This window comes from Eriocheir sinensis, chromosome 44 (genome assembly GCF_024679095.1).
Source record: "Eriocheir sinensis breed Jianghai 21 chromosome 44, ASM2467909v1, whole genome shotgun sequence".
NCBI classification, from domain to species: domain Eukaryota; kingdom Metazoa; phylum Arthropoda; class Malacostraca; order Decapoda; family Varunidae; genus Eriocheir; species Eriocheir sinensis.
The window spans coordinates 930,772-953,703 of record NC_066552.1 but is presented as its reverse complement, the minus strand read 5'-3'; the positions used below and the strand labels follow the sequence as shown (position 1 = coordinate 953,703).

Here is a 22,932-nt window from a genome sequence, read left to right as displayed (position 1 = left end):
TAGCTGGTGTTGTAGAATGTGTATACAACCATAATAAATAACAATGGATCTCACCTTATTTTTGACTATTTTAACATTCATAATCGCAAAAAGAAATGGGTAGTGTGTGTGTGTGGAGATGGTGATGTAGGATAATAATAATACCGTAAATATAGACATAATAAATAGAGCAGGATATCTCGTAATCTCTGCCCATTCTCACAGCAAAAGCCACACACCTGCATCACATCCAACAGGGTCTGGTACCACTGCAGTGAGTCGCTGAAGGGCTTGCGCGCCTCCACCTGGCACGCGTAGCTGTAGGCCTCAGCGAGCTTGGCACTGTCCTCGGCTCCCCAGTCCCGGTACAGACGCAGCAGGTTGGTCTGTAGGCGAACCTCCGTGGGGCTGGCATTGATCTCCTCTGTGGGTGGATGTGAGACTGAGTTACTGCGTGTGTGTGTGTGTGTGTGTGTGTTACAGTAAGGGAAGCAGCTCTACAGCAAAAAATTAAATACAACAAGAAAAGGTCCTTAAGTGTTGCTCCCGGTTGGCTTGAAGTGGTGAGTTAGTGTTGTGAATGCAAATAATAAGTCAAGCTGGATCTCTCTCTCTCTCTCTCTCTCTCCTTCCTTCCTTCCTTCCTAAATCCTTACCACTTTCTCTTTTTCCTCCTCCACCCTTTATCTTGTATTTCCTATATTATCTTCCTCTCATTCAATCCCTTTCTTCTGCAGCCTTATGATTCTCTCTCTCTCTCTCTCTCTCTCTCTCTCTCTCTCTCTCTCTCTCTCCCAAACACTCACCCAGGTACAGTTTCTCCAGCTCCTCCCGTGACTTAGTGCCATCGCGGGAGAGGAGAGTCTCGCGCAGCTTCACGACACTCTCCCGGTGGGGGTACAGGCGCTGGCCCTCCTCAGCCCAGTACAGCCGCACCGACGAGTCCGCCTCCACCTCGGTGTACAGATCGCAGACTGCACAAACACAGAGAGACAAGACTTAGGGGGTGAAGGTATATGTAAAGTGGTATGATGTAATATAACCTAAGCTTCAAGTTCTCCCTTCCCAGCAAATGTCACTAGAACTAACATATAGGGTTTATAGGGACTGAAGGAGACCAAGTACTTTCTGCTCTATTCAAAATTATTATTATAAGTATCATTATTATTAGACAAAATAGGTAGAGAGGGACAAGTGCAGACACTATAAGCTACCTGTAAAGCAGCCATCATACATCTGAGTCGCTGAGAAAGAGAAAATGAAAGTAAATGCAATGAGAGACAAAGAGAAAGAGGACAAGAGAATGTGGATGATTACAGAAATGGAGGGACAAGGGATAGGGTAATAAATATCTTAATTCACTACAAACAGATAATAATAAATAACAGGAAGGTCAGACATAACACTCACTCTTGAGCACCAGGTCCTTTTGTCCCTCGCCCAACTCATAGGCTGTCTTATAGGCCTGCACTGCTTTCTCCTTGTTGCCCAGCCCCTCATGCACCTGCCCTAGGAGGCGGTGGGCATCCATGGCGCGTGGTCGCACAGTCAGGAACTCGGCAAGGTAGCGGGCAGCGCTGGCGTACTCCCCGACATTGTAGTAAAGCCGCGCAATGTTGTAGCCGCGGACCTTACGCTGTAGGCAGGGAGAGGGTCAAGGGTGTTAAGAGCATGTAAACAGGTGAAAATAAATGACATGAATATATACACTACACGTAATCCCTGATATTGATGTAAAACCGCGCAATGTAACAGCCACGGACTTTAAGATGCAAGGGAAATAGTTTTGTCTAACATTATAGGGCGTGAGGTTACAGAAATTTACACAGATAAGAACCTATTAGAGGGATTGTTGAAGACCTTGACTCCCCTTTTTATTTTCTGAAAGTCACTTGTTACTTCATTGTATTCAGGAACCTAAATTACATTCCATAATCTAAGTATTAAGTTCACAAGAGCTGGCTACCCCTTCTTCAACATTAGCCCATATTAGTGCCAACATAGTAACCAGACAACTTTTAGGATAGTAAGCCCTCACTAAAACAGTAACCCATCACCTCTTAAACAGCTAATCTTGTTCATATACCAAAAAGAATAACTTATCACTATTATGTTATCAGCAACAAGGATCTGTCAATAGCACACACAAATCAACCAGAAAGCACCAACCACCAGGGAGATAAGTCATTCTGAATGCACAAAAAAGGAGTTGGAATTATATTTTACAAGCCATAAAGAAATAGGCCAACACCAAAATGACTTGTGATATAATGGCATCTGTAGGCCTAAAATTATTAAGCCCAAACCAAAAACCATTAAGAATCCATCCCCTGAGCCCAAAATCAGCCATAAAATAACTTACAGTGCTTAAAAACAAGAAAATAAGGTCTTGAATTAAATGACCATGAGAAATAGGCCAACACCGATTATATTATGGCGCAATAATACATGTAGGCCAATAATTATTCACCCCAGGCCACAGACCATTAAAATTCATCCACAGAGCACAAAATCAGCTGTAAAATAACCTACAGAGCCATAAAAACAAGGAAATAAAGGCTTAAATAAAATGACGGAGATTGTGTATGATAATAAATAGGTAACATGACGTAATAACATAATTAGGCCAATAATTATTAAGCCCAAGCCAAAACCCATTAACATTCAATCCCAAGAACCCCAAATCAGCCTAAAAATAACCTCCAGGGCCATAAAAACAAGTAAGTCATGTCTTCAATAAAATACCGGAGCAGTATTTGTGGACATGATCATAACAGGCCATATATGACGTAGGCCTGAAATTATTGAGCCCAAGCAAAAGACCATTCAAAATCCATCCACTAAGCCCAAAATCAGCCTTAACATAACCTCCAGGGCCTTAGAAACAATAAAATAAGGTCTTAAAATAAAATGGCCAGAACAATAAGAAATAGCCCATAATGACGTAATAATCCACATAAGCCTGAAGTTATTAACCCCATGCCAAAGACCATTAAGAATCTATCCCCAGAACCCAAAATCAGCCTTAAAAAATATCCAGCGTCATAAAAACAAGAAAATACATTGTTTAGTAAAATGCCGGAGCAGTAATTGTGGCCATGACCAACGTGTTTGCCTCACCTCCTCTTCTGTCTTGGTTTTATTGAGCAAGTCCCGCACTCGACGGTCCACATCCTTCTTGGACCGCAGCATTGTGGCGTTGTGTGTCTCTCTGCTATTAAATCGTCGCCATTGAGAGGATAATAACGGCGAAAAAGGAATAATAATGGAAGGTTTGCCGCGCCGTGTTGACAAGGCGGCGTGCACTTCTTAACTGGCGGCTATATTTCTTGTTCTACCTCTCTTTAGCTATTATAACCCATTTTTTCATTATTAAATTACTATTTCTATTTTATCTTGAGGTTTATATCAGTGGGGAATCCCTGGGTGTGGTTTAGTTCGGTTTATGTGGGGTTGCAATGACTTCGTTTTTTTCCATATTTCTCATTTAAAATCTTGGTATGTAGTGATTAATGTATGTATGTGTTTATTATGTTCAAATGTATAGCTATTTTGGGTTGATAATTGTTCCTTCAGTTTTAATATTGCCCGTAAATGGTCAAGAAATTCGTGTTACGGTACATTCAAAACCACACCGCCATTGAGCTTTTAACGTTTTATTTGCTCGTAAGGAAACATTTGGTATCTTAATATATACACAGCGTGATTCATATACGATTTTGATCCTTATTACAGTACATCGACGGCAAATGAAGTGACAGGAAGATAAAATACATAACTGCCACTGATAATTTCTAGCGCGCCAAATTCAAACCTCTCCCTATCAAGCCTTACCCTGCATGATCGTTTTGTCAGTATATACGCTACCCCTACCCACTCAACTTATCTTATTAGTATCATCTAGATCAAATACGCCATAGAACGCCCGCTAAGGCACGACTCTCCCCTCGTAGCCCTAAAATACAGCCAGCCCGCCACCCACAGGCGTCAGCGGGGGGTAGGCGTGAAGGCTTATTTAGTACGCGGCAAGGTTGCCAGACGTGTGAGCTAAAAAATGGACACTCATCCCGAAAAAAGGACAGAAAAGGACAAACATATAATTATTAATTTCCTTTTGCCTATTGATCGTTTACTAATATGGTACATATGTTTTTTCTTTAAATTTCTTTAAGTCACCCCCTCACTCTTGTCAGCAGATTTTATTAAAAATAATAACGAACATTAATGATCTGAAGAACCGCAAGTTTAAGAAAAAGTAATAAAATAGAAAAAAAAATCGTAATTAGGAAAATAATCATTCACTGATATCAAAATTGTAACAAATATTTCACAAACACTGATTTCACAATTATTGTGGTATCCTGGTCGGCGGTCACTACACTTACAATGATAATTTTAGCCTTTCAACTTCGAGTGTGAGACAGAGACTGACGTGTTGGCACGGCCCAGGCGGGACAGACTGACGTGTTGGCGCGCCCCAGACCGCCAGGCGGGTGTGAAAGTGACGCGTCCTGGACGTGTACTGACCGCTGTTACACCCGTCAGTACACGTACTTGCAACATTATTATGTGATTTATTGCTGAATAATCCTTACTGAAATTTATATCTATGAACCAAGGATGGATTTTAGAAATAGGACAGAAAAGGACAGTTTTAAGGTTGTCCTTTTTTCATGAAAACTTGCGGACAGTTGGATCTCAAATAGGACACTGTCCTTAAAAGGACAGACCTGGCAACCCTGGACTACGCGGGCTGCCAAGTGGCTTCCGCAAGATTCATGTTGGACTCCAAGCGTCGATTACTTACTGCTCATGTATATATAACGCGACGGAATAGAAATGTTAAAGTGAGATACTGAGACTTGGGATACTCCATGCATATACAACCATGATGCAAAAATTGAAAGCAACCGTACTCAAATAGAAAATATTAACTGAAAATACAAGCCCGTCATGCAATGTTCATCTGAGTGCAAGGAGTGCGGATAATACAGGATCTATACACGTCATGATGCAGAAACGCGCGAATAAACGCAACGGTCTGCAGCCCTTGCATACACCCATGCTGATACACCTTCCAGACCCGTAGATGTGTTGCCCGTGTCGACGCGTTTACTACCTCAACAGAATATTACATTTCAACAGATGAAAATTATAACCCTTTAAAGAGAAAATGAAGATAAAACTGGGGCACACGCTATAGCTCCACATGGCCGGGTACTCATCTCCGCCGCATTAATTAGACCCGCGGATTCGTAGCTATTTTTTATAGTCACTCTAAACACGTACTGCACCACGGAGGCGACGATCACAGTAATACAATATATTTAGACAAAGAGACAGATGGAATTGTTATATATACGGCACGAGACTGCACTCACATGTTCCGGGGTCACGCCCTTGTCCTCCGTCGGGTCAGGGCAGGCGGAGGGGCGGGGCATCCACGGCCTGACAACAGCCCCAAACAGCGCGCGGAACCACGACCACAGGCACAGAAGGGTTCGGGTAGAGTGCCGGAGTAATGACCTCAATGGACTCATCGATCTGCACTCCATGAAGGCACGAGTTGGTCTGTCGGACTCTGCTCTCAGCGAGCCAGCGCGAAGCGTACAGCAGGATCGGTACTTGTCGACGGCCTGTATTGCACGGTTATACTTGCATGTAGTATGCGTACAGACCAAAGAGACAGACTGACAAGTCATACGTATTGCTAATTGATTGACAAGTTCATTGTTGATTTGATTTTTCACAACAAAGGAGAAGGGAGGAGCGCTTGCCATCCCTTGCCCCAGGCAGTATATATAAGAGTGGAGATAAAATACAGGACAGGATTATTTATTTTCAGTAAGAGCATTTTAGGAATTTGGCCTAAAAATCGGCCATCTGGCATCCCTGGTCTGTCCCTCGTTCACAGCTCCAATCTCGTCCGCGTCACCCAGCTGGAATCAATCGATAACAATTTCTTATCTCAGCACAGCAGTTTGTTTTTGCTTTCGCGCACCACGAATTCGCTGACCTTGACGCTTCTCCCAGCTTGGCGGACGCGGGATGCCACATAAACAACCTATGGATACTACTCCCCTTCACCTTCATTACTATATACATGGAGGCTACCGTGATCCCGTGGTAGTCTCCGCCTTGCGCTCCGGTCGCTAAATCAATAGTGCGTAGTTAAGTTAATTCGTAGTTATTATGTTTGTGAATTCGGGCCATACATTATCTACACATCCTATACATAATACTTTCCCCTTTAACCTTCCTTCATCAGTTATTCTGTCTTCTCTCTCCTATTCATTAATTTCTTATACTTAATTTCAACTTCTGCCTTCCATCCTATATTCTGCATTCTGGCTCTCGATCTCTTCCTTTCCCTCTCCTTTCCTTCCCTTCTTTCACATTTTATTTTGTCTTCCTTTCTCATTCAATTTATTTTCTCTTTTCCTTCCTTCCCTGCGCTCTCTCTCTCTCTCTCTCTCTCTCTCTCTCTCTCTAAACATCTTAACACACACACACACAGTAATAATAATAACAATAACAACATACTCAAGACTCTTTACTATATCTACAAGTTACACCGCACACACTTACTTTACTTACACACTTAACAAAGCAACTGTACATTAACAAAGAGAATTCTAAGTAAGACAAGTACATGTATTATCAGCTTGTCACATACTTGATTTTCTTTGCTTTCTTTGTTTCATTTTCTCCCTTTTCTTGTTTATTTCTTACATTTCTTCTTTATTTTTCATTTTCTTGTTTATTTCTCCCATTTCTTTTTTTTTCTGCATTCCTCTTTTTTCCCTCTTTTTAATTTTTGTTTTGTATTTTTGTCTTCATTTTCTTCTTTAGTTCTTACATTTCCTCTTTCCTTATTTATCTTTATCTATTTTCTTCAGCATTTCTCTTTTTGTCTCTGTATTTCATTTGTTCTTTATTTAGTTTTTTTTTGTCTTCATTTTCTTCTTTATTCTCTCTAGCACACAGTTTTCTTCATCTCTTCTATTTGCTTCTCTTTATTTCATCTTCGTTCTATTATTTTTATTGTCTGCATTTTCTTCTTATTTTTTCTTCCATTTCTTCTTTATTCCTCTACTTCTCGTTTTGTCTTCTCACTCATCTTCCTTATCCCTTTTTTCTGAGTTTTCTTCCATTTCTTCTTCCTCTTCTTTATTCTTATCCTTCTTCTTCCTTTGTTTCTCTTCTCTCTCATTTTCCTTTTCCTATTCCTTTAATTTTTTTTCCTCTCAGCGTTTTCTTCTCGTTTTTCTTATTTTTTTCCATTTCTTCATTTTCTTCTATTTCTTCTTTATTCCTCTTCTTCTTCCGTCCCGTCTTCTCTCACTCGTCCTTCTTTTTGGCGAAGGGATTCACTTTCGTCAACCAGCTGCTTGCCGATGAGCTGTGGGCAGAAACAAATTTAATTTCACTGAATATTTAATTTGTATTTATCTTTATTGTATTGCACACCAAAGATCATGTGAGGCTAAATCATAGATCAATCAAAGTAGTCAATCATAAAATAAAATAAATAAAATGAATTGAAACAGGTGTTGAAGGAAGAAATGGGATGAAGGTAAAGAAAGAGAAGTAAGAAAGAGTGGAGTACAAGAGCAGGCACAGAGGAAGGAGATGGAAAAAAGAGGAAGAGAAGAAGGAAAAATGAATACGGTACTATTTGGAGATATTTATAAGACATCCAGGAATAGCTATATATAAGTATGTAGTCGATTCTCTCTCTCTCTCTCTCTCTCTCTCTCCGCACCTCTCTTCATCCGCTGCTGCCGCTGCCGCTGCCTTCGCCTCTTCACTGGCCTTCAGATACTCCACAAACTCCGCCCTGAAGATGTGCTTGAGGGGTTGAGGGCGGTTGGCAGCCTCCTCTATGCGCTTCTGTTTGGTGCTGGCTTCCTTGAGGTTCAGCCCGTACCACTCAGCCTCCTCCTCCTGTTGGGTTAGGTTAGGTTAGGTTAAGGTTGGGGAAGGTTAGGATAAGGTTGGGTTAGGTTTGGTTAGGGTTAGTTTGGGTTTGGTTAAGTTAGGTTAGGTATGGATAGGGATGAGTTAAGTTACAATATGGTCGAGTTAGGTAAGGCTAGTTGGGTTAGTTTGGTTAGGATATGATAATGCAATGCTGGGATGTCTGGATAAGGTTTGGTTAAGTTAGGTTAGGTTAGGGTAAGTCAGGTTAGCTTAGGTTCAGTTAGGTTGGATTAGGTTAAGTTTGGATAAGATGAGTTGGAATAAGTTAGGATAAGGTTGGGTTAGGTTAGATTATGTATTCTTTTTAATTAGGATTGGGTTTGTCTTATGTGTGTGTGTGTGTGTGTGTGTGTGTGTGTGTGTGTGTGTGTGTGTGTGTGTGTGTGTGTGTGTGTGTGTGTGTGTGTGTGTGTTTCCTTATATTATTCTCAATCCTACTAACAATATAACAAAGCATCCTAGTCCACCCTAACTAACATACTACACATCCTAGGGTCCTACGTACAGGCAGGATGTGTTTTTTGTGCTTTTCGAGGAGCTCCTTTCTCTTGGCAGGGTTGTCTGGGTGCAGCGTCTCCCGCACCAGCGCCAGAAGCATCTCCCGTCTCAGCTTCAGGGCCAGCTCGGACATCAGGTCAGCCGGGGGAGTCTGTGCGGAGAGTTAGGTTAAGTTTGGATAAGACTGAGTTGGGGTAAGTTAGGATAAGATTGGGTTAGGTTAGATTATGTATTCTTTTTAGTCAGGGTTGGGTTTGTCTTGTGTGTGTGTGTGTGTGTGTGTGTGTGTGTGTGTGTGTGTGTGTGTGTGTGTGTGTGTGTGTATGTGTGTGTGAGAGACATAGTGATGGTAGTGGTAAGCATATGAGGATAGCTTGAGGATAGCTTTTATTTTCTTTCTTTTTTTTTTAAACAAAGGAGACGGCTCAAGGGCAACAAATAGAGTGCAGAAAAAAAAGCCCACTACTCACCGCTTCCACAATAGACAAAACTAGAGAATTTATTTATTTATATTTTGGGGGCAGACTTATTATGCCAATGGTACTCACTAACCAACGCAACACCATGCCAATAGATTTTGCACTAATTCTATTCAGTCGATTCTTGGGTGTCAGAGTATACAAGCATATATATTTTTTTTTTACAGCAAAGGAGACAGTTCAGGGAAAAAAAAGCCTGCTACTCACTGCCCCTAAAGAAATGGAGCCTTTTACAACCCAAGATAAGTGCAAGAGACAGTTTTCCAGCAACGCACCTCCAGTATGTAGTTATCAAAGCCGTAGTGCTGGTCGATGAGCCTGAGGGTGCGGTCCGTGACGTTGATGGTCATGTGGCGGTCCAGGATCTCCGAGTACACCACCGAGGACTTGACAAACGGCACCCAGTAGTGGGGGACGCGCCTTGTTGTCCTGGGGAGGGAGGGAAGGAGGTACATGTACTAACAGAGAGGAAGGAAATCTGTAGTATAATAGAGCAGGTAAAGTTATGAGCATTCGCTATAGCTGAAGGCGTTTGAAGCTGAAGGTGTTTGAGGGTCTTGACTGAGAGAGAGAAAAGGCATAAGACAGTGATATAAAAAGGGCCATTCCATTACAGGTTTAATAGGAATGTGGAAAATAAACAAATAAAATAGAACGATTAGAAGATAATGATGATGAGAAAGAATTATGAGAAAATAGAAGAATTAGAAGACATACAAGAAAACAGAAGAATTATAAGATATTAAAGATGAAGAAGAAATATCAGAAAATAGAAGAATTAGAAGACATAGAAGAAAATAGAAGAATTAGAAGATACTGATGATAAAAAAGAAATATGAGAAGACAGGAGAATTTGAAGACATAAAGAAAATAGAAGAATTAGAAGATATTGATTATGAAGAAGAAATATGAGAAGACAGAAGAATTTGAAGACATAGAAGAAAATAGAAGAATTAGAAGATATTGATGATGAAGAAGAAAATAGAAGAATTAGAAGATACTGATGATGAAGAAGAAATATGAGAAGACAGGAGAATTTGAAGACAGAAGAAAATAGAAGAATTAGAAGATACTGATGATGAAGAAGAAATATGAGAAGACAGGAGAATTTGAAGACAGAAGAAAATAGAAGAATTAGAAGATATTGATGATGAAGAAGAAATATGAGAAGACAGGAGAATTAGAAGAAATATAAGAAAATAGAAAAAAATTAAAAGATATTAAAGATGAAGGAGAAATATCACAAAACAGAAGAATTAGAAGCGAATGAAAATGAAGAAGAAATATAAGATAATGACGATGATACTGAACAAGACCGAGTTATATTTACGGCTTCCTCTTCTGAAACCCTTTGATGATGCCCTCGCCGCCCCATATCCCCTCGTGCATCTCCTTGGGGTACAGCAGTGGCAGGGGGAGGTTCTGCACGGGCACGCTGAAACAGATAAGACACAATAGAACAGGTAGAACAGGTAAGGTATGTGTGTGTGTGTGTGTGTGTGTGTGTGTGTGTGTGTGTGTCCCTGCCCTCACTAACGACAGGTGCCCTTGAACTGCCTTCCTTGCTGTAAAAAAATAATAAAATAAACTTATAACAGACTCAGAACTATACAAAAGAAGATGAAGAGGAAGAAAAAGGAGAGGAAGAAGAAGAAGAAGAAGAAGAAGAAGAAGAAGAAGAAGAAGAAGAAGAAGAAGGATAAGAAGATGCAGAAGAAGAGGAAGGAGAAGGTGCAGAAGAAGAAGGAGAAGAAGATGAAGGAGAAGAAGAAGAAGAAAAAGATGCAGAAGAAGAAGAAAAGAAGGAAAAGAAGAAGAAGATGCAGAAGAAGAAGTAGAAGAAGAAGGAGAAGAAAAATGAAAAGAAGCTCTAATCCACTCACATGTCTCCATTAGGTAGCTTCTCAAACTTGCCCGGCGTGGGTATGTAGTGCACAGGGGCTTTTGGGCATTGCTTCCACTCCCAGAAGAACTTTTTGTAGTGCTCCGGGACCCTGGCGAGCGGCCCCTCCTGTTGGAACGGGCGCAGGGCATTCCAGGGCCGCTGCACCATCTCCCGGGCAAGCTGGATGGGGATTCTCTTTGCCATCTGAAGCAGGGAGAACAGGGTACATTACTTAGTTAGGGTACTTTACTGACTTACTTTAATTACATCTATAGTGGGGAAAACAGGGTAGATTACTTACTTACTTGACTGACTTACTTTAATTGCTTACTACATCTATAGCAGGGAAAACAGGTTAGTCTACTTGCTTGCTTTAATGACTTACATTTGAAGTGAGGAAAACAGGTTAGATTACTTACTTACTTACATCTGAAGCGAGGAAAGCAGGTTATATATATCATGCTGTTATTTATTTACATTCATCTCTACTTGTCTGTGTGTAATGCCAGATTTCTGTAGTGAAGGAAAATGTAAGTGTGGTAAATCTTAGGAGTAGCGGCTCCTAGCGGGTGAGTGTTTAGGGCACGGTGTGGTGGTAATTACAACATTTCTAGCACGTACAACGGGGTTTTGACAAGCGGACAGGAGTCTTTATGTCACAAGGGGTGTATTTTTCCGCGCGGGCTCTTCCTTTTCCTCATCCCAGAGCTCGCAGTCTCATCGCCCATCGACTTGGAAGAAATCGTGAGGCCAGCGTGGAAAAATACACCCTTGTGACATAAACACGCCTGTCCGCTCGTCAAGACCCCGTCGTAAGTGCTAGAAATGTTGTAATTACCACCACACCGTCCCCTAAACGCGCACTCGCTAGGAGCCGCTATTCCTAAGATTTACCGTAACTGTAAGTGTGTGCAAGTAAGTGTTTAAGTGAGAGGCCTGCAGTAGCTGTTGACTTTCCCACAGTGAGACCTTACACTTAAACACTTACCTGGACGCACTTACGTTTTCCTTCACTACAGAAACTTGGCATTACATGTGTCTCTACAAGTCTAAGGTCGGTATTATAAGACACTTTCGCTTCTCGCATCAGCTATTTCTAAAGGTCAAAGAGGGGGGCAGTCGGGTTCTAATGAGCGTTTCTTTAGGTTCACGGTGTAGAAGGGTCACACTACCACCTGGGCCATAAAACTAATCTTGGAAATGCCCACGCCTCTTACGAAAGCCTTGTCAAATATGCGTTCTCGGGCAGCGAAATGTCTTATAATACGACCATAAGTCTCTTTTAGTCTCTGTAGGTGTGGTGACAAGGTAACCAGCGAGGAAGAAGCCGGGGCCACAAACACGGCAAATTACTCGATATATATTACATTACCGGTCCTTAAAGCGAGCTACAGTGTAATGAGGATGCTATAATGAGTGGAGGGTCAAGGAAATAAGGCAACAGGAGGAATGAGGGAGGGAAACACGGGAAGACACTCACGGCGGCGGTGTTGTTTACCTCGTGCCGTTGGAGCGGCTCAATGGTCTTGGTCTGGGTTGAGGTTACTTTTTATTTTATTTATTTATACCCCATTCTTCTCCTTCTATCCTATTTCCTCACAAATACTTTACTGCCCTTTTTATTTTATTTTAGCCATCACTCCTATCCTGTGTTCTTTCATGTATTAAACTGCCCTGTCTTCTCATTTTAGCGAGATATTTATTTTTGCACTCACGGCAGTTAATTAACAATCACTTAGGTATTTTGCATTTAGTACTATAAATATGAATTTCTAGGTTTGCCAATATACTAGCATATATGTAGATCCAATGATAGTGATTTTTCCTAATTAAAAATGTATCTAATTCTTTGGTATATGCTGCCCAGTGTTAGGACATCAGTCAACTCCACTACTACTCTTAGGATATAATTCACCACAAATTTTCAGGATACATTAAAAAGATTGTGACTTTGCTGTATGCTTTCCTTAACATATTCCATAGTTATATTTGATACACAACATAATGCACCCCTTAACATTTAAAGCAGCTACATGGACAAAACAAAACGAACTCAGAAATGACAGTAGATATACAAAATATGGTTCTTCATTAATTACTTTCTATCAATTACAAGCTATGTTAGTTGTGTTGGAGCGAGAGAGTTGGAAGTAGCAGGATTGAATGTGCTGAGGAGTGCCAGAACAGGGAGAGATGGACACTCTTCTGCCGCGGCCACCCCCTGGAGGGAAGTTTCCGCAAGGTAGCAAGGCGTCAGAGATAACAGATAGATAGACAAATGTTAGTTGTGAAGGGTGTGTTACCTAGTCATATGAAATGTATACGAAGACAATAGGTTGCTTCCTTTTTATTCTTTATTATTTTCAATGCTTACACATCAAGTACAATCAATTCCTTATAGTGATTGACCATGAAAAGTCTTTTACTTATCCTACAAACAGAAATCAAAGCAGGCATGACCAATAATGTTAAATAAAGAAGTGTGGTTGGGTACTCCCAGAATGTACTTAAACAGAAAAAGGCAAATTAACTTTAAACCAACCAGTCCTGAGGCTGATGGAGTGAGGGCAATGTTCTAAAATCTTTCATTGGTTTGTGCTAGAACTTGCCAACTAACACTGAATGGAGGCAGACAAAACAGAACTCAGGTTTTCTACCACTGAATAATTTATTGATAGTCCAGAATTCACCTTCAGCGAACCACCGACAGACACTAGTGTTCCAAGGGCCGACGTTGACAGTCCAGGGTACCCACACGCCCCTTTGGCAGGCTGGTTGGTCCCTCGGCTCAAGGACCTCATGAGCGAGACCTTGAGCGGCTGCGGTAACGGGAGCGCGACCTGGACCGCGAGCGTGGGCGTCCCCTGCGGTGGGACCTGGAAGAAAACACAGGCCCGGTATGTTGTAGTGTGCGCCGCCAAGACCTGAACTCCACCCGCGATTACCTGACATACCTGCACCTGGCGGGTTTAACAAGCACTGTACTACATTACGCAAATAATTTTTTTTAAGGGGAGGGGCTACACGACACTCAATATAAAATCAGTTTTAATCGAAGCAGAAAAACTGAGCTATGCCATAATAGCAATCACAATCATTCTTACGGGGAATAATTTCAAAGCGTATTCGTTAAATCAATCACATCTGCATCATATTCAAATGCCGACTGCAACTTTGAGCGTACTAATACCATAATGCTTTCTATAGTACTTCTGATATCCCAGGTGCAGGTACATACAGGACTACTGACCCCCGAGCAAAGCACTTTAGAGCTTTGTTGATGTACTGCTTTTTAGCTACATTGGTCATTAAAACCTTACTTTTACTTAAACTGGAAATGCCATATAACTGTGCCTCACTGTAATGCGTTGAAGGTTCTACAAGCCACTACACTATTCTACTTGTTTTCTTGTTACTATGTCATCTACACCAGTTCACAGCTCAGAAAAAGGCAGATGAGCTACTAGGGACTCAAGTTGCAAGGAAGGACCCAGGACCTGACTGTGTCTTTAACTGGATACTAAGAGAAGGGAGAGAACAACTGGCAGATATGATTCATGGTCTAATGATGTAGTCACTTGAAGGGAAAAACCAAGAGAGCAAAAGAGGGCTACTGTGGTACTAATATACAAATGAGGAAATAAGGAAAACAGTTGAAATGTAGATTAGAGTCCCTGAGAAGTGTGGTCGCAAAACTGTGAGAATATTGACGAACACTGCAGAGAATGTGTGTATGAATGACATGCAGACTGTCAGCTATAGATGTGGTCATATTGGCAAGATGATTGAGTAGAGAAAATTATATATATATATATATATATATATATATATATATATATATATATATATATATATATATATATATATATATATATATATATATATATATATATATTCTACTAAACCTAAGCTACTGGCCTACTGCAGCTTATAAGGAAGCATTAAAGCAAGGCACCAGTTATATTTTTCAATCCAGGAATGAGCTACTTCATTCCCTTTTATGAGTCAACAAACTTCCACCTCCTTAGCCAAGCAGGTAGTAGCTCTTCCCTTTATCTTTTATGATTTCTAACATATTTTACCTGCATTAATAATTATGAGTTTTCAAGATAAGGAGCTAACATTCCTCCTACATGACATGATACATTAATAAAATAAGGATCTAGAATGCCTTCCAAGTATACTGACATGAGTCAAAGAAATGTCTTCAAGAAAATATTTCTTTATAACTTCTGGTTTAATGTGACTGGGGCAAAACCATGAAATAATTATTATTTTGAAAAGACATTTCAATTTACTGAGAGCCAAGAAGCACATGAGACAAAACTATTCTCAGGCTACATCTACATTTATCTTGTATCAAACAAGAAGGTAAAATCAAAACTGCTTCTCTTAGTAAACATCTGCTATTCTTTACCATAACTACACCCTCCACCTCACACACCGGGTGGCAACACTGTCCCTCACTCTGAAAATCAAGGGGGTATTTGGACAGCAACTTTTGTTTGCCAAAGCAGGAGGTGACTTCACCCCTTATCGTGGTCCGTATAGCACCATCTCCCATGTTGGATACCACACCACTGCTGCCTTCTTCACCGGACAAGAGTAACACACTAACACCACACCACTCAAATTACAACACCCTAAAGCTGTGGACCCCGCCATATCACATTTCTGAAATTAATTGGTGAATGAGTATATTATTCAATGGTACAAAAGAAAAAAAAAAAAGTAAAAAAATGCTTTATCTTCTATAAACGGGGGTTGCTTTTGGTAAATTATGTGATTGGGGGGGCTGATTTGAGGGTCATGAATCAAGAGGAGCCCTGGTAACTTGTTCAGCTATCAATCAGTGCCTTCACCCTCCATTACACAAGACAGAACCAGAGATTAGTGAGAGCTGAGTTTGGAGTCAAGAAGGTGAGCTCATCATCAGGAGATACAAAACTGGAAACTGATTAACCCAGCATTCCAGTGCCTTCTACCAGTCTACCAACATACAGACAGAAACTCCCCAAAGGATAATAAGAACAGGCAAGGTGCAGGCCTTTGAAATTTCAGAAAAAATCCCTAATTTGGTCAGCCAAAATATAATTGATGGCTAAATCAAGCTACAGGACATTAAATGCAAGGGGACAGTAGGACTCTAGGGGGAACATTATCACCGAGATATGAAGGGAATTCTCTACCCCGGCCGACTTAGTTTTGAAAATCCTACAGTAGTATTTGGCAATCAACCCTGATGCAATGACAGAAGCTTCAAAAAAATAATCCTAGTGTAAATCTGACAATAACACTGGAAAAAAAGGAGAATCTTGGCATGAGTGAAACTGAGGAAAAAAGGTTTGTGATCCAGACTCTGAGGGAGGAAGGGAAGGAGGGTGTGGATGGAGCAATGATGGGTGTGAGGAGCAAGGTGTTGTAGAGGTCACACTGCCAGAGGGCCCACCACCAAGGGGCTGTGAGGTCAGCCAGTGTCACAATGCCACCACCAATACACTCAACATACCGCAGCCAATATACAGATATATATATATAAAAAAAGACATTAAACATAGGCATACAAGTAAGGAGAACATATGTCAAAATTAAACAATAAAATTATCCATCAATATTGGATAAACTATAATTTACATCAACTGCTGAAGACTAAACTTTGTAATTTATTTGGAAACTAAAACTTGAAAATTTACATAATTCAAAAATATCAATACTGGTCTATTCATATAATCTTAGAGTAAGTTTTAAACTGCTTACAGGAAATTCAGAATGTCTAGAACTTATGTGTATTCTAAATGTGAGTGTGTATATGTATGTGTGTGTGTGTGTGTGTGTGTGTGTGTGTAAGTAAAATAAAGCAGACAGGGTTATCAGTGAGAAAGCATGACTGCCCTTAGCTATGCAAAATTCTCATCAAAATGCAAAAAAAAATATAGAACACTTTACAAACTGAACCAAAAGATCAAAATGTACTGAACAGAAAACAAAATGCAAGGTCTCGTGACAGGCTTTGAAAAGAAAATGCTCTGTGTCTGTGTGTGAGAGCTGCAAATTTATCAACAAAATTATACAAAGAGCACTTAAGCTTGTAATAAGGACAGGAGAAGTGGGCTGAGGGGGGCTGGCTGATGGTAGTGGAAGAAATGGTAGTGGGAGGGAAAGCTTACATGTCTTTGAGTGCGTGTGTGTGTGTGGTGGATCTACTTGGGGTCTGGGATGAGTGAGTGAGAGTGAGAGGTAGTAGAATTCTGATGCAAGATGACTAAAAGGCTAAAGCTGTTTATAATTTCTTTTTTATGGGATAGGCTGCTGCGCTAGTCCTCACCTATAAGAGAGAGATGGCGTGGTGGGGTAGACTTACATCATGCGGAGTGAGTGTGTGAGTGAGCGGGGGGGGCACGTGACTCCCATCACAGACCCCGCCGAGACACCGACACCATCATCACCATCATCATCATCCCGGCACTACACTGGAGCGGCTTCTCCTCCCAATTACCCAACCAATGACCACATTACCAAACCATAACACACCCTACGGCAGAGCAAGGTCATGTTTACTGGCACGGCCCCACACCCGCACAGCTTCACGCATCCCCTAAACCTAACTTGTCTTTCATATATATAGAGATAAATATTTTTTTTGGGTTCTCTGTCCTCCTCCTTCTCTATGACGTCACCGAGAGCCAGTGTGGTTGTGTGTGCATGTGTGTGTGTGAGTTTTGGTGTGTTTTGAATTAATTAATTTAAGAGTTGACTGTCTTGGTATTTTTTCACTTACTTGAAGGTTCACGACTGCTTTGTCATCATCATCATCGGCAACACTCATTTTCTACAATAAACAGTTCCAGAGTCAAGAAATTATATCCGACTTAGTGGAGGAAATTTTTAAAAACATTGCCAAAGTGATGTGGTTGGTGGACTCCGCCAAACACATACACATGGAAACAGAAAAAAGTCTGATAACACTATATGGAGGAAATCTTATTCATCTGACTTTTTAAAATTACTATCTTTCACTCTCTTTTTATTGATTCTTCCTGGCAATGCTCCTCAGTAGTAAATATATACACACATCAGCATACTTCAAACACACACTTGTCTCAGATGATGTCAGAGAAAAAGGAGGTTCTATTTCATGGCTAAGGTATAGGCAAAATAAGACTCATTAAATATCATTGCTAAAAAAGGAACTCAGTAAAAAATTTCATGACACCTAGAGTAAGTAAGATCCTAGTGACAGCAGACCTCATGGAATGGATGACAACAGACAGACAAGCCCTTTGAAAATTAACAAAATCATACATTCCTTCAAAATCAAATGACGCAACATGAGAAAAAAGGGAGGGGAGGGGAGGGGGCGGGAGAAAAAAACAAAACAAAACAAAAAAACATGAATGGTAAATACACTGCCCGGAGACCCTACTAGCATGGATGTGGGGGAATCATTTAAACTTAATCATAAAAAAATAATAACAATCAAAGGGGGAAGGAGTTTGTAGGTCACCAGCTAATCAATCTTTCTCTTGCTACTTTTTTTTTTTACCTACCCAATGAATCTATGCACAAAGGAGCCAGTGAGTGACCTTCAGATAAACAGGGTGAAGAGGGGAGGAGCTTACCCTGGCGGTGTGGGAGGGCGCTTGTAGCCAAACTTGGTGTCAGTACAGTTGCGTGAGAAGTGTCCCAGCTCCCCACACTGGTAGCAGCGCAGGTTGGGGTCATAGCCACCCCTCATGCGGCCACCACGCACCCGGGGTCTGGCCTGTGTCACTTTTATGCGGCAGTGGCCTATCATGCTGTGGAAAAAGGCCAGGAGTTTCAATATAAGGTCAATATTCTTACACATCAAGCACCCGATACAACTAATTCTCAAGGCCACAGAGAAAATAAGCCAGGTTTTCATGGGTGATTTTCTCGTTCAAGATGCAGAGATGTGTAAACCTATCACTGGGATTACAAAACAGCCCATGAAAATCGCGGCAACTTCTACAAGAGGCTTTTCAAATAGGTGTATACTGAGGTGAGGATACCTAAGAATATGGGCTTGAGATACAGCACCTCAAAAACATATATGTTTAGGAGGCTAAAGCTAAAAAAATATTAAAGAATGCTGAAAAACAGTGAAAATGCAGCAAAAGAATGAGTACCACACACACAAAAAAAAGATCTATTGCAATATGTTTCCCTTTACACTAACCCTGATCTGAACTCATCAATCCAAAAAGCTTCCCCAGACATACAATACTGATACCTACATGCCGTCAGTCTCCTTGAGGGCACGGTCAGCGTCCTTCTGGTGGGCATACACCACGAAGGCAAAACACGGAGGGTTACGCGCCATCCAGATCTCCCGCAGCCGGCCGTACTTTTCAAACACCCGTTCCAGGTCTCGTTTGCGGGTATCAACATCTGCAAGGAACAAACGTAATATTTTTAATGGCGGAGAAAAAAAAAGAAATGAAAATAGATTATGAAAAAGAAAATAAGAGAAAAAGATGTAAATAAAGAAGAAAAAAGGTAAGTAACAGCACTAGATACTTATTTATACACACACACTGGACCACACAAATTTCGCTCAGGCCCTGTTTACTAAAAGTAGCTAATTACACCCACATGACCCTAAGCTGTACTTGCCTAGTTCTGCCACGTGGAGTCGCGCCCCGTCCACTGGCGTGCCGCTTCTCGACCTTGACCTTGAGCGTGTCCGTCTGCGTGACCTCGACCTCGATCTTCTCCTTGACCTGGAACGCGATCTTCTGCGAGACCTTGGGGTGGAAAGAGGAGGGAAAGGATGTTAAGTAAGTAAATTAGTTTCAATGACATGTTACCTTATTAATCTTCTCCTCTATGGTTTAATTTGCTTTTGTCTCTCTTTATTTGCCAATCTCCCTCTCTTTATTAGCTCTTACCTCCCTTTTTATCTGCTTTAATCTCACTCTTTTCATTTTATTTTATTTTATCTCCCTCTCTTTATTGTACTACTACTACTTCTACTACTCTTGCTACTACTACTACTACTCCCATGTGCAGAGAGTCCATACAAATACTAAATAAATAATAATAATAATAAATAAATAAAATAAAATAAATATTAGTCAATCAATTCTAAGAGATAAAGAAGTGAGGGTAGAAATGACAGGCAAGTCCTCACCTGGAGTTGTAGGATCGGGAGCGTGACCTCGAGCGCCTCCGACTCCTTGACCTCCTCTTGCTTCTGGACCGCGAGCGCGACCTCCTCGAGCGTGACTTCTTCTTCGAGGATGAGCCGCTGCTACTCGACTTATGTTCCTTGGCTGTATCCACCTCTCTCGGCTTGCTCTTGCTGCGACTGCGCGATACCCTCTTGTGGTCATCTGCTGCGCCGCCACCCCCTCCTGAAGACCAGTCCTTGTTGTCCTTGGCTGGCGGGGACATGGAGAAGCTGCGGTCCCTCTGTCTGTCTCTGTCGTCGTACTTCTTGGAGTCATAGTCGTCGCTGCCACCGCCCCTCATCCCATTTTCCTTCCGATCCTGCTCCTGGTGGTTGTCGTCGAGGTCATCCTCCCTTGGTGGCGTTCTGCCGGAGGAGCGGGAACGGGAGCGAGACCGAGAGCGGGAGTGTCGGCTGTATCGGCCCCCGTCACTGTCCTCTGCATCCCGCCGCACACCATTCTCCTCCTCGGAATCTGAAGACATCTGTGTGAGGAGGAAAAGGCGTCTCAATAACCTGCGACAAAGTAAGACACAAAAATCCTAGGAGAGTATTTATTACCTACCTTATGAAACATCCCTAGCTCTTAATATATCTTTTCTACAAACGTTCAACAGTCATGGAAAAGCTTTCTAAATCCAATTCAAGGACTATTTTTTTATTGTTGAAAATAGGGGATAATATTCATGAAATCATAGCCTCCTCTGGCGGCAGCAGTCCAGCCGGTGTTGCGAGAAATACCTCCTCGCAGGAATATCGCATGTGTGGGGGGGGGGGTCCAGGGGGGGTACACAGCCCCCCTGGTTAGAAAGGGAGTCGAGGGGGGGCGATGCCCTCTCTGTTAGCTGTCAAGACGTAAGGTTCGGTTGTAGTAGTTTAAATATGCTCCCCCGCCCCCCCAAAAAAATTTCACACGGGTCCCCCAAGTTGACCCTCTCTGCGAGCTATTTTGCGGCTGCGGCAGCAGGCCCACAAAAGGCATTTAAAAGTCAATATTTTAGTCATTTCCGGAGAAAAATACGATCTCCATGATAAACAGCATAATATTTTGTCCAGAAATAAGCAGTCAGCATTTCGAAATTAGTAACGTCATTAAAACGAATATTTACCCATGAGAACATAGGGAGACTGCAAGGGGCCATAGGGAGACTGCAAGTGGCCATAGGGAGACCGCAAGAGCACATAGGGAGACTGCAAGAGGACAAAGGAAGACTACAAGAGAAATAGGGAGACTGGAAGAGGACATAGGAAGACTACAAGAGAAATAGGGAGACTGCAAGAGGGCATAGGGAGACTGCAAGAGGCCATAGCGAGACTGCAAGAGGACATAGGGAGACTGCAAGAGAAACAGGGAGACTGCAAGAGGACAAAGGGAGACTTGTTCAAGAGGACATAGGGAGACTGCAAGAGGACATAGGGAGACTTGTTCAAGAGGACATAGTGAGGCTGCAAGATAATGGCAGTTACTACTAATCAAATGAACACCACATACTCCCTGCTGTACCTTAATGTTCCCAGACACCCGGGGCACTAATATACCACAGGGGAGGCGGTAAATAGCGGGCGGGGGCGGGCATGGAAGGGAAGGCTCGGCTTGTAATTATTCGGGGCAGTTGGCACTCCTTCCCGCCCAGCGCCACGGCACCGCTCTCTTATCCCCCTTTTCCCGCTGCTCTAAAGACACCAATGCAGGCTTTATGTCTTCTACGTGGTGTTGATGATATTTTACATGCACGTGAGGGATGGCGTGAAGGATGACAAGAGGGAAAAGAAAGGTACCTCGAGGGAGCGGAATCAATACGGCGTCTGCAAGGTGGCGGCGAGGACCAGGCTTCCCACACTTCCCTGCTGACCTTGACAACCTAATAGCCATTTCATTTGGTCAAGAAAAAGGGGGATGGAAGTAGAAATGTCATAAAAACGATACACTATCCGAAAATTAATATAAAAGAGACATATAAGGCTTTGGCGGAGGCTTCCCACACTTCCCGCTGACTTCAAACATCGCATAGCCACTTTATTAAACCAAGAAAAGAAGAGATAATAGTTAAATCCAGCCATAAATGGAAGAAAAATTATTATGGAAACAGTATAGCAGCCAAAAAAACAATATAGAAGAGACATATACGGCTTCGGTGAAGGCTTCCTACACTCTCCACTAAGCTTGGAGTACCATTGCATTTTATAGTTTTCACAAGGCAAAGGAACGGAAAACTCAGAAATACAGCTGAAAATGAAAGACAATTTTAGTTATATATATATATGAAAGAAGTCAGATATAACAGACAGAAAGAATGCAATAACTCCAGTGGCGGCATCAGCGGAGGCTTCCCACACTTCTCACTGACCTTGGCCACCTCATTTGATCAAGGAAAAAAGGGATAACATTAAAAATCCAGCTGGAAATGAAAGCAAAAAGCAATTATATACTTGGAAGGAAGCACGTACAACAGATAAAGATTAAGGAAGGCATTCAATGCCCCCCACGCTGCTTGTGCTGATAAGAAATTGCACACGAAACCACATGGACTGACATAATGGCCATCAAAATACTATAACATCCATAAACACATATAAAAAAACATATAAGGCATAAATAAACGCAGGAAGGGCGATACCGGTTGCCCTAAAATGCCGGGGAATATATGATCGAGTGTCCAAACCCTGTGGCCATGAAGAGCCTCTTGAGCTAATGGCAATAAACAATTAAAAAACAAGCAAATCAGTCTTTCAGTTACGTTTTATTACTTATTTGCTGCCATTTTAATTAAGCTGGGTAGTTTTTTGGCCATGACAGGGGAGGTAAGCGCCCATGGTATATAGGTTGTTTCTTTAATAGATAATATTGAGTGGAGGAGGCCAAGGGGACGCCCACAGAGTTCATGGTTTGAGCAAGTCGAGATCCTGCATTGAGACTT

At 41.7% G+C, this 22,932-nt stretch overlaps 3 protein-coding genes across 15 annotated transcripts in view; all 3 read right to left on the bottom strand.

The window, feature by feature from the left end:
* The window catches only part of LOC126980254 (E3 SUMO-protein ligase RanBP2-like), a 41,115-nt gene extending 35,464 nt beyond the window's left edge, over positions 1–5,651 (bottom strand). For 2 of the 5 annotated variants that reach the window (XM_050829935.1, XM_050829936.1), the window contains exons 1-4: positions 5,361–5,650; positions 1,390–1,615; positions 786–953; positions 219–403 (exon numbers count right to left, since the gene is read on the bottom strand). In XM_050829935.1, coding sequence (XP_050685892.1) covers positions 219–403; positions 786–953; positions 1,390–1,615; positions 5,361–5,534 — 753 coding nt within the window. In that variant the 5' untranslated portion in view covers positions 5,535–5,650. Of the gene's footprint in view, positions 1–218; positions 404–785; positions 954–1,389; positions 1,616–3,099; positions 3,194–4,364; positions 4,493–5,360 lie in introns of those variants that run through there. The other 3 variants (XM_050829937.1, XM_050829934.1, XM_050829938.1) reach the window with 3 other exon arrangements.
* Positions 5,652–6,519: 868 nt separating this feature from the next.
* Positions 6,520–12,346, bottom strand: LOC126980256 (39S ribosomal protein L28, mitochondrial-like). The gene is made up of 7 exons (XM_050829939.1): positions 12,305–12,346; positions 10,823–11,028; positions 10,270–10,374; positions 9,215–9,368; positions 8,468–8,611; positions 7,745–7,926; positions 6,520–7,381 (listed from the first exon to the last, which is right to left on the bottom strand). The coding sequence occupies exons 2-7, from the start codon at positions 11,026–11,028 to the stop codon at positions 7,321–7,323; spliced, it is 852 nt and encodes a 283-aa protein (XP_050685896.1). The 5' UTR covers positions 12,305–12,346; the 3' UTR covers positions 6,520–7,320.
* Positions 12,347–13,160: 814 nt separating this feature from the next.
* On the bottom strand, positions 13,161–21,955 carry LOC126980253 (probable splicing factor, arginine/serine-rich 6). Of its 9 annotated transcripts, none has more exons than XR_007733015.1 (8): positions 21,794–21,955; positions 19,976–20,499; positions 19,459–19,589; positions 19,080–19,233; positions 18,444–18,620; positions 17,603–17,653; positions 15,242–15,498; positions 13,161–13,700 (listed from the first exon to the last, which is right to left on the bottom strand). XR_007733015.1 is itself a non-coding variant. In XM_050829932.1 (7 exons), the coding sequence occupies exons 2-6, from the start codon at positions 20,497–20,499 to the stop codon at positions 17,647–17,649; spliced, it is 993 nt and encodes a 330-aa protein (XP_050685889.1). In that variant the 5' UTR covers positions 21,794–21,955; the 3' UTR covers positions 13,161–15,498; positions 17,603–17,646. The 9 variants fall into 9 exon arrangements, 5 of the variants coding, with proteins under 5 accessions (XP_050685889.1, XP_050685890.1, XP_050685888.1 ...); XR_007733016.1 differs by having other exon boundaries at positions 15,292–15,498; XR_007733018.1 differs by having other exon boundaries at positions 15,355–15,498.
* Positions 21,956–22,932: the final 977 nt, after the last annotated feature.

Coding starts and splice junctions, on each gene's coding strand:
- LOC126980253 (XM_050829929.1), bottom strand. CDS start 20,499: ATGTCTTCAGATTCCGAGGAGGAGAATGGTGTGCGGCGGGATGCAGAG. Junction 19,590..19,975: donor TCCCGATCCTACAACTCCAG/GTGAGGACTTGC, acceptor TTCCACCCCAAG/GTCTCGCAGAAGATCGCGTT. Junction 18,621..19,079: donor CTCAAGGAGACTGACGGCAT/GTAGGTATCAGT, acceptor CTTTTTCCACAG/CATGATAGGCCACTGCCGCA.
- LOC126980256 (XM_050829939.1), bottom strand. CDS start 11,028: ATGGCAAAGAGAATCCCCATCCAGCTTGCCCGGGAGATGGTGCAGCGG. Junction 10,375..10,822: donor AAGCTACCTAATGGAGACAT/GTGAGTGGATTA, acceptor TATCTGTTTCAG/CGTGCCCGTGCAGAACCTCC. Junction 9,369..10,269: donor GGGTTTCAGAAGAGGAAGCC/GTAAATATAACT, acceptor CTCCCTCCCCAG/GACAACAAGGCGCGTCCCCC.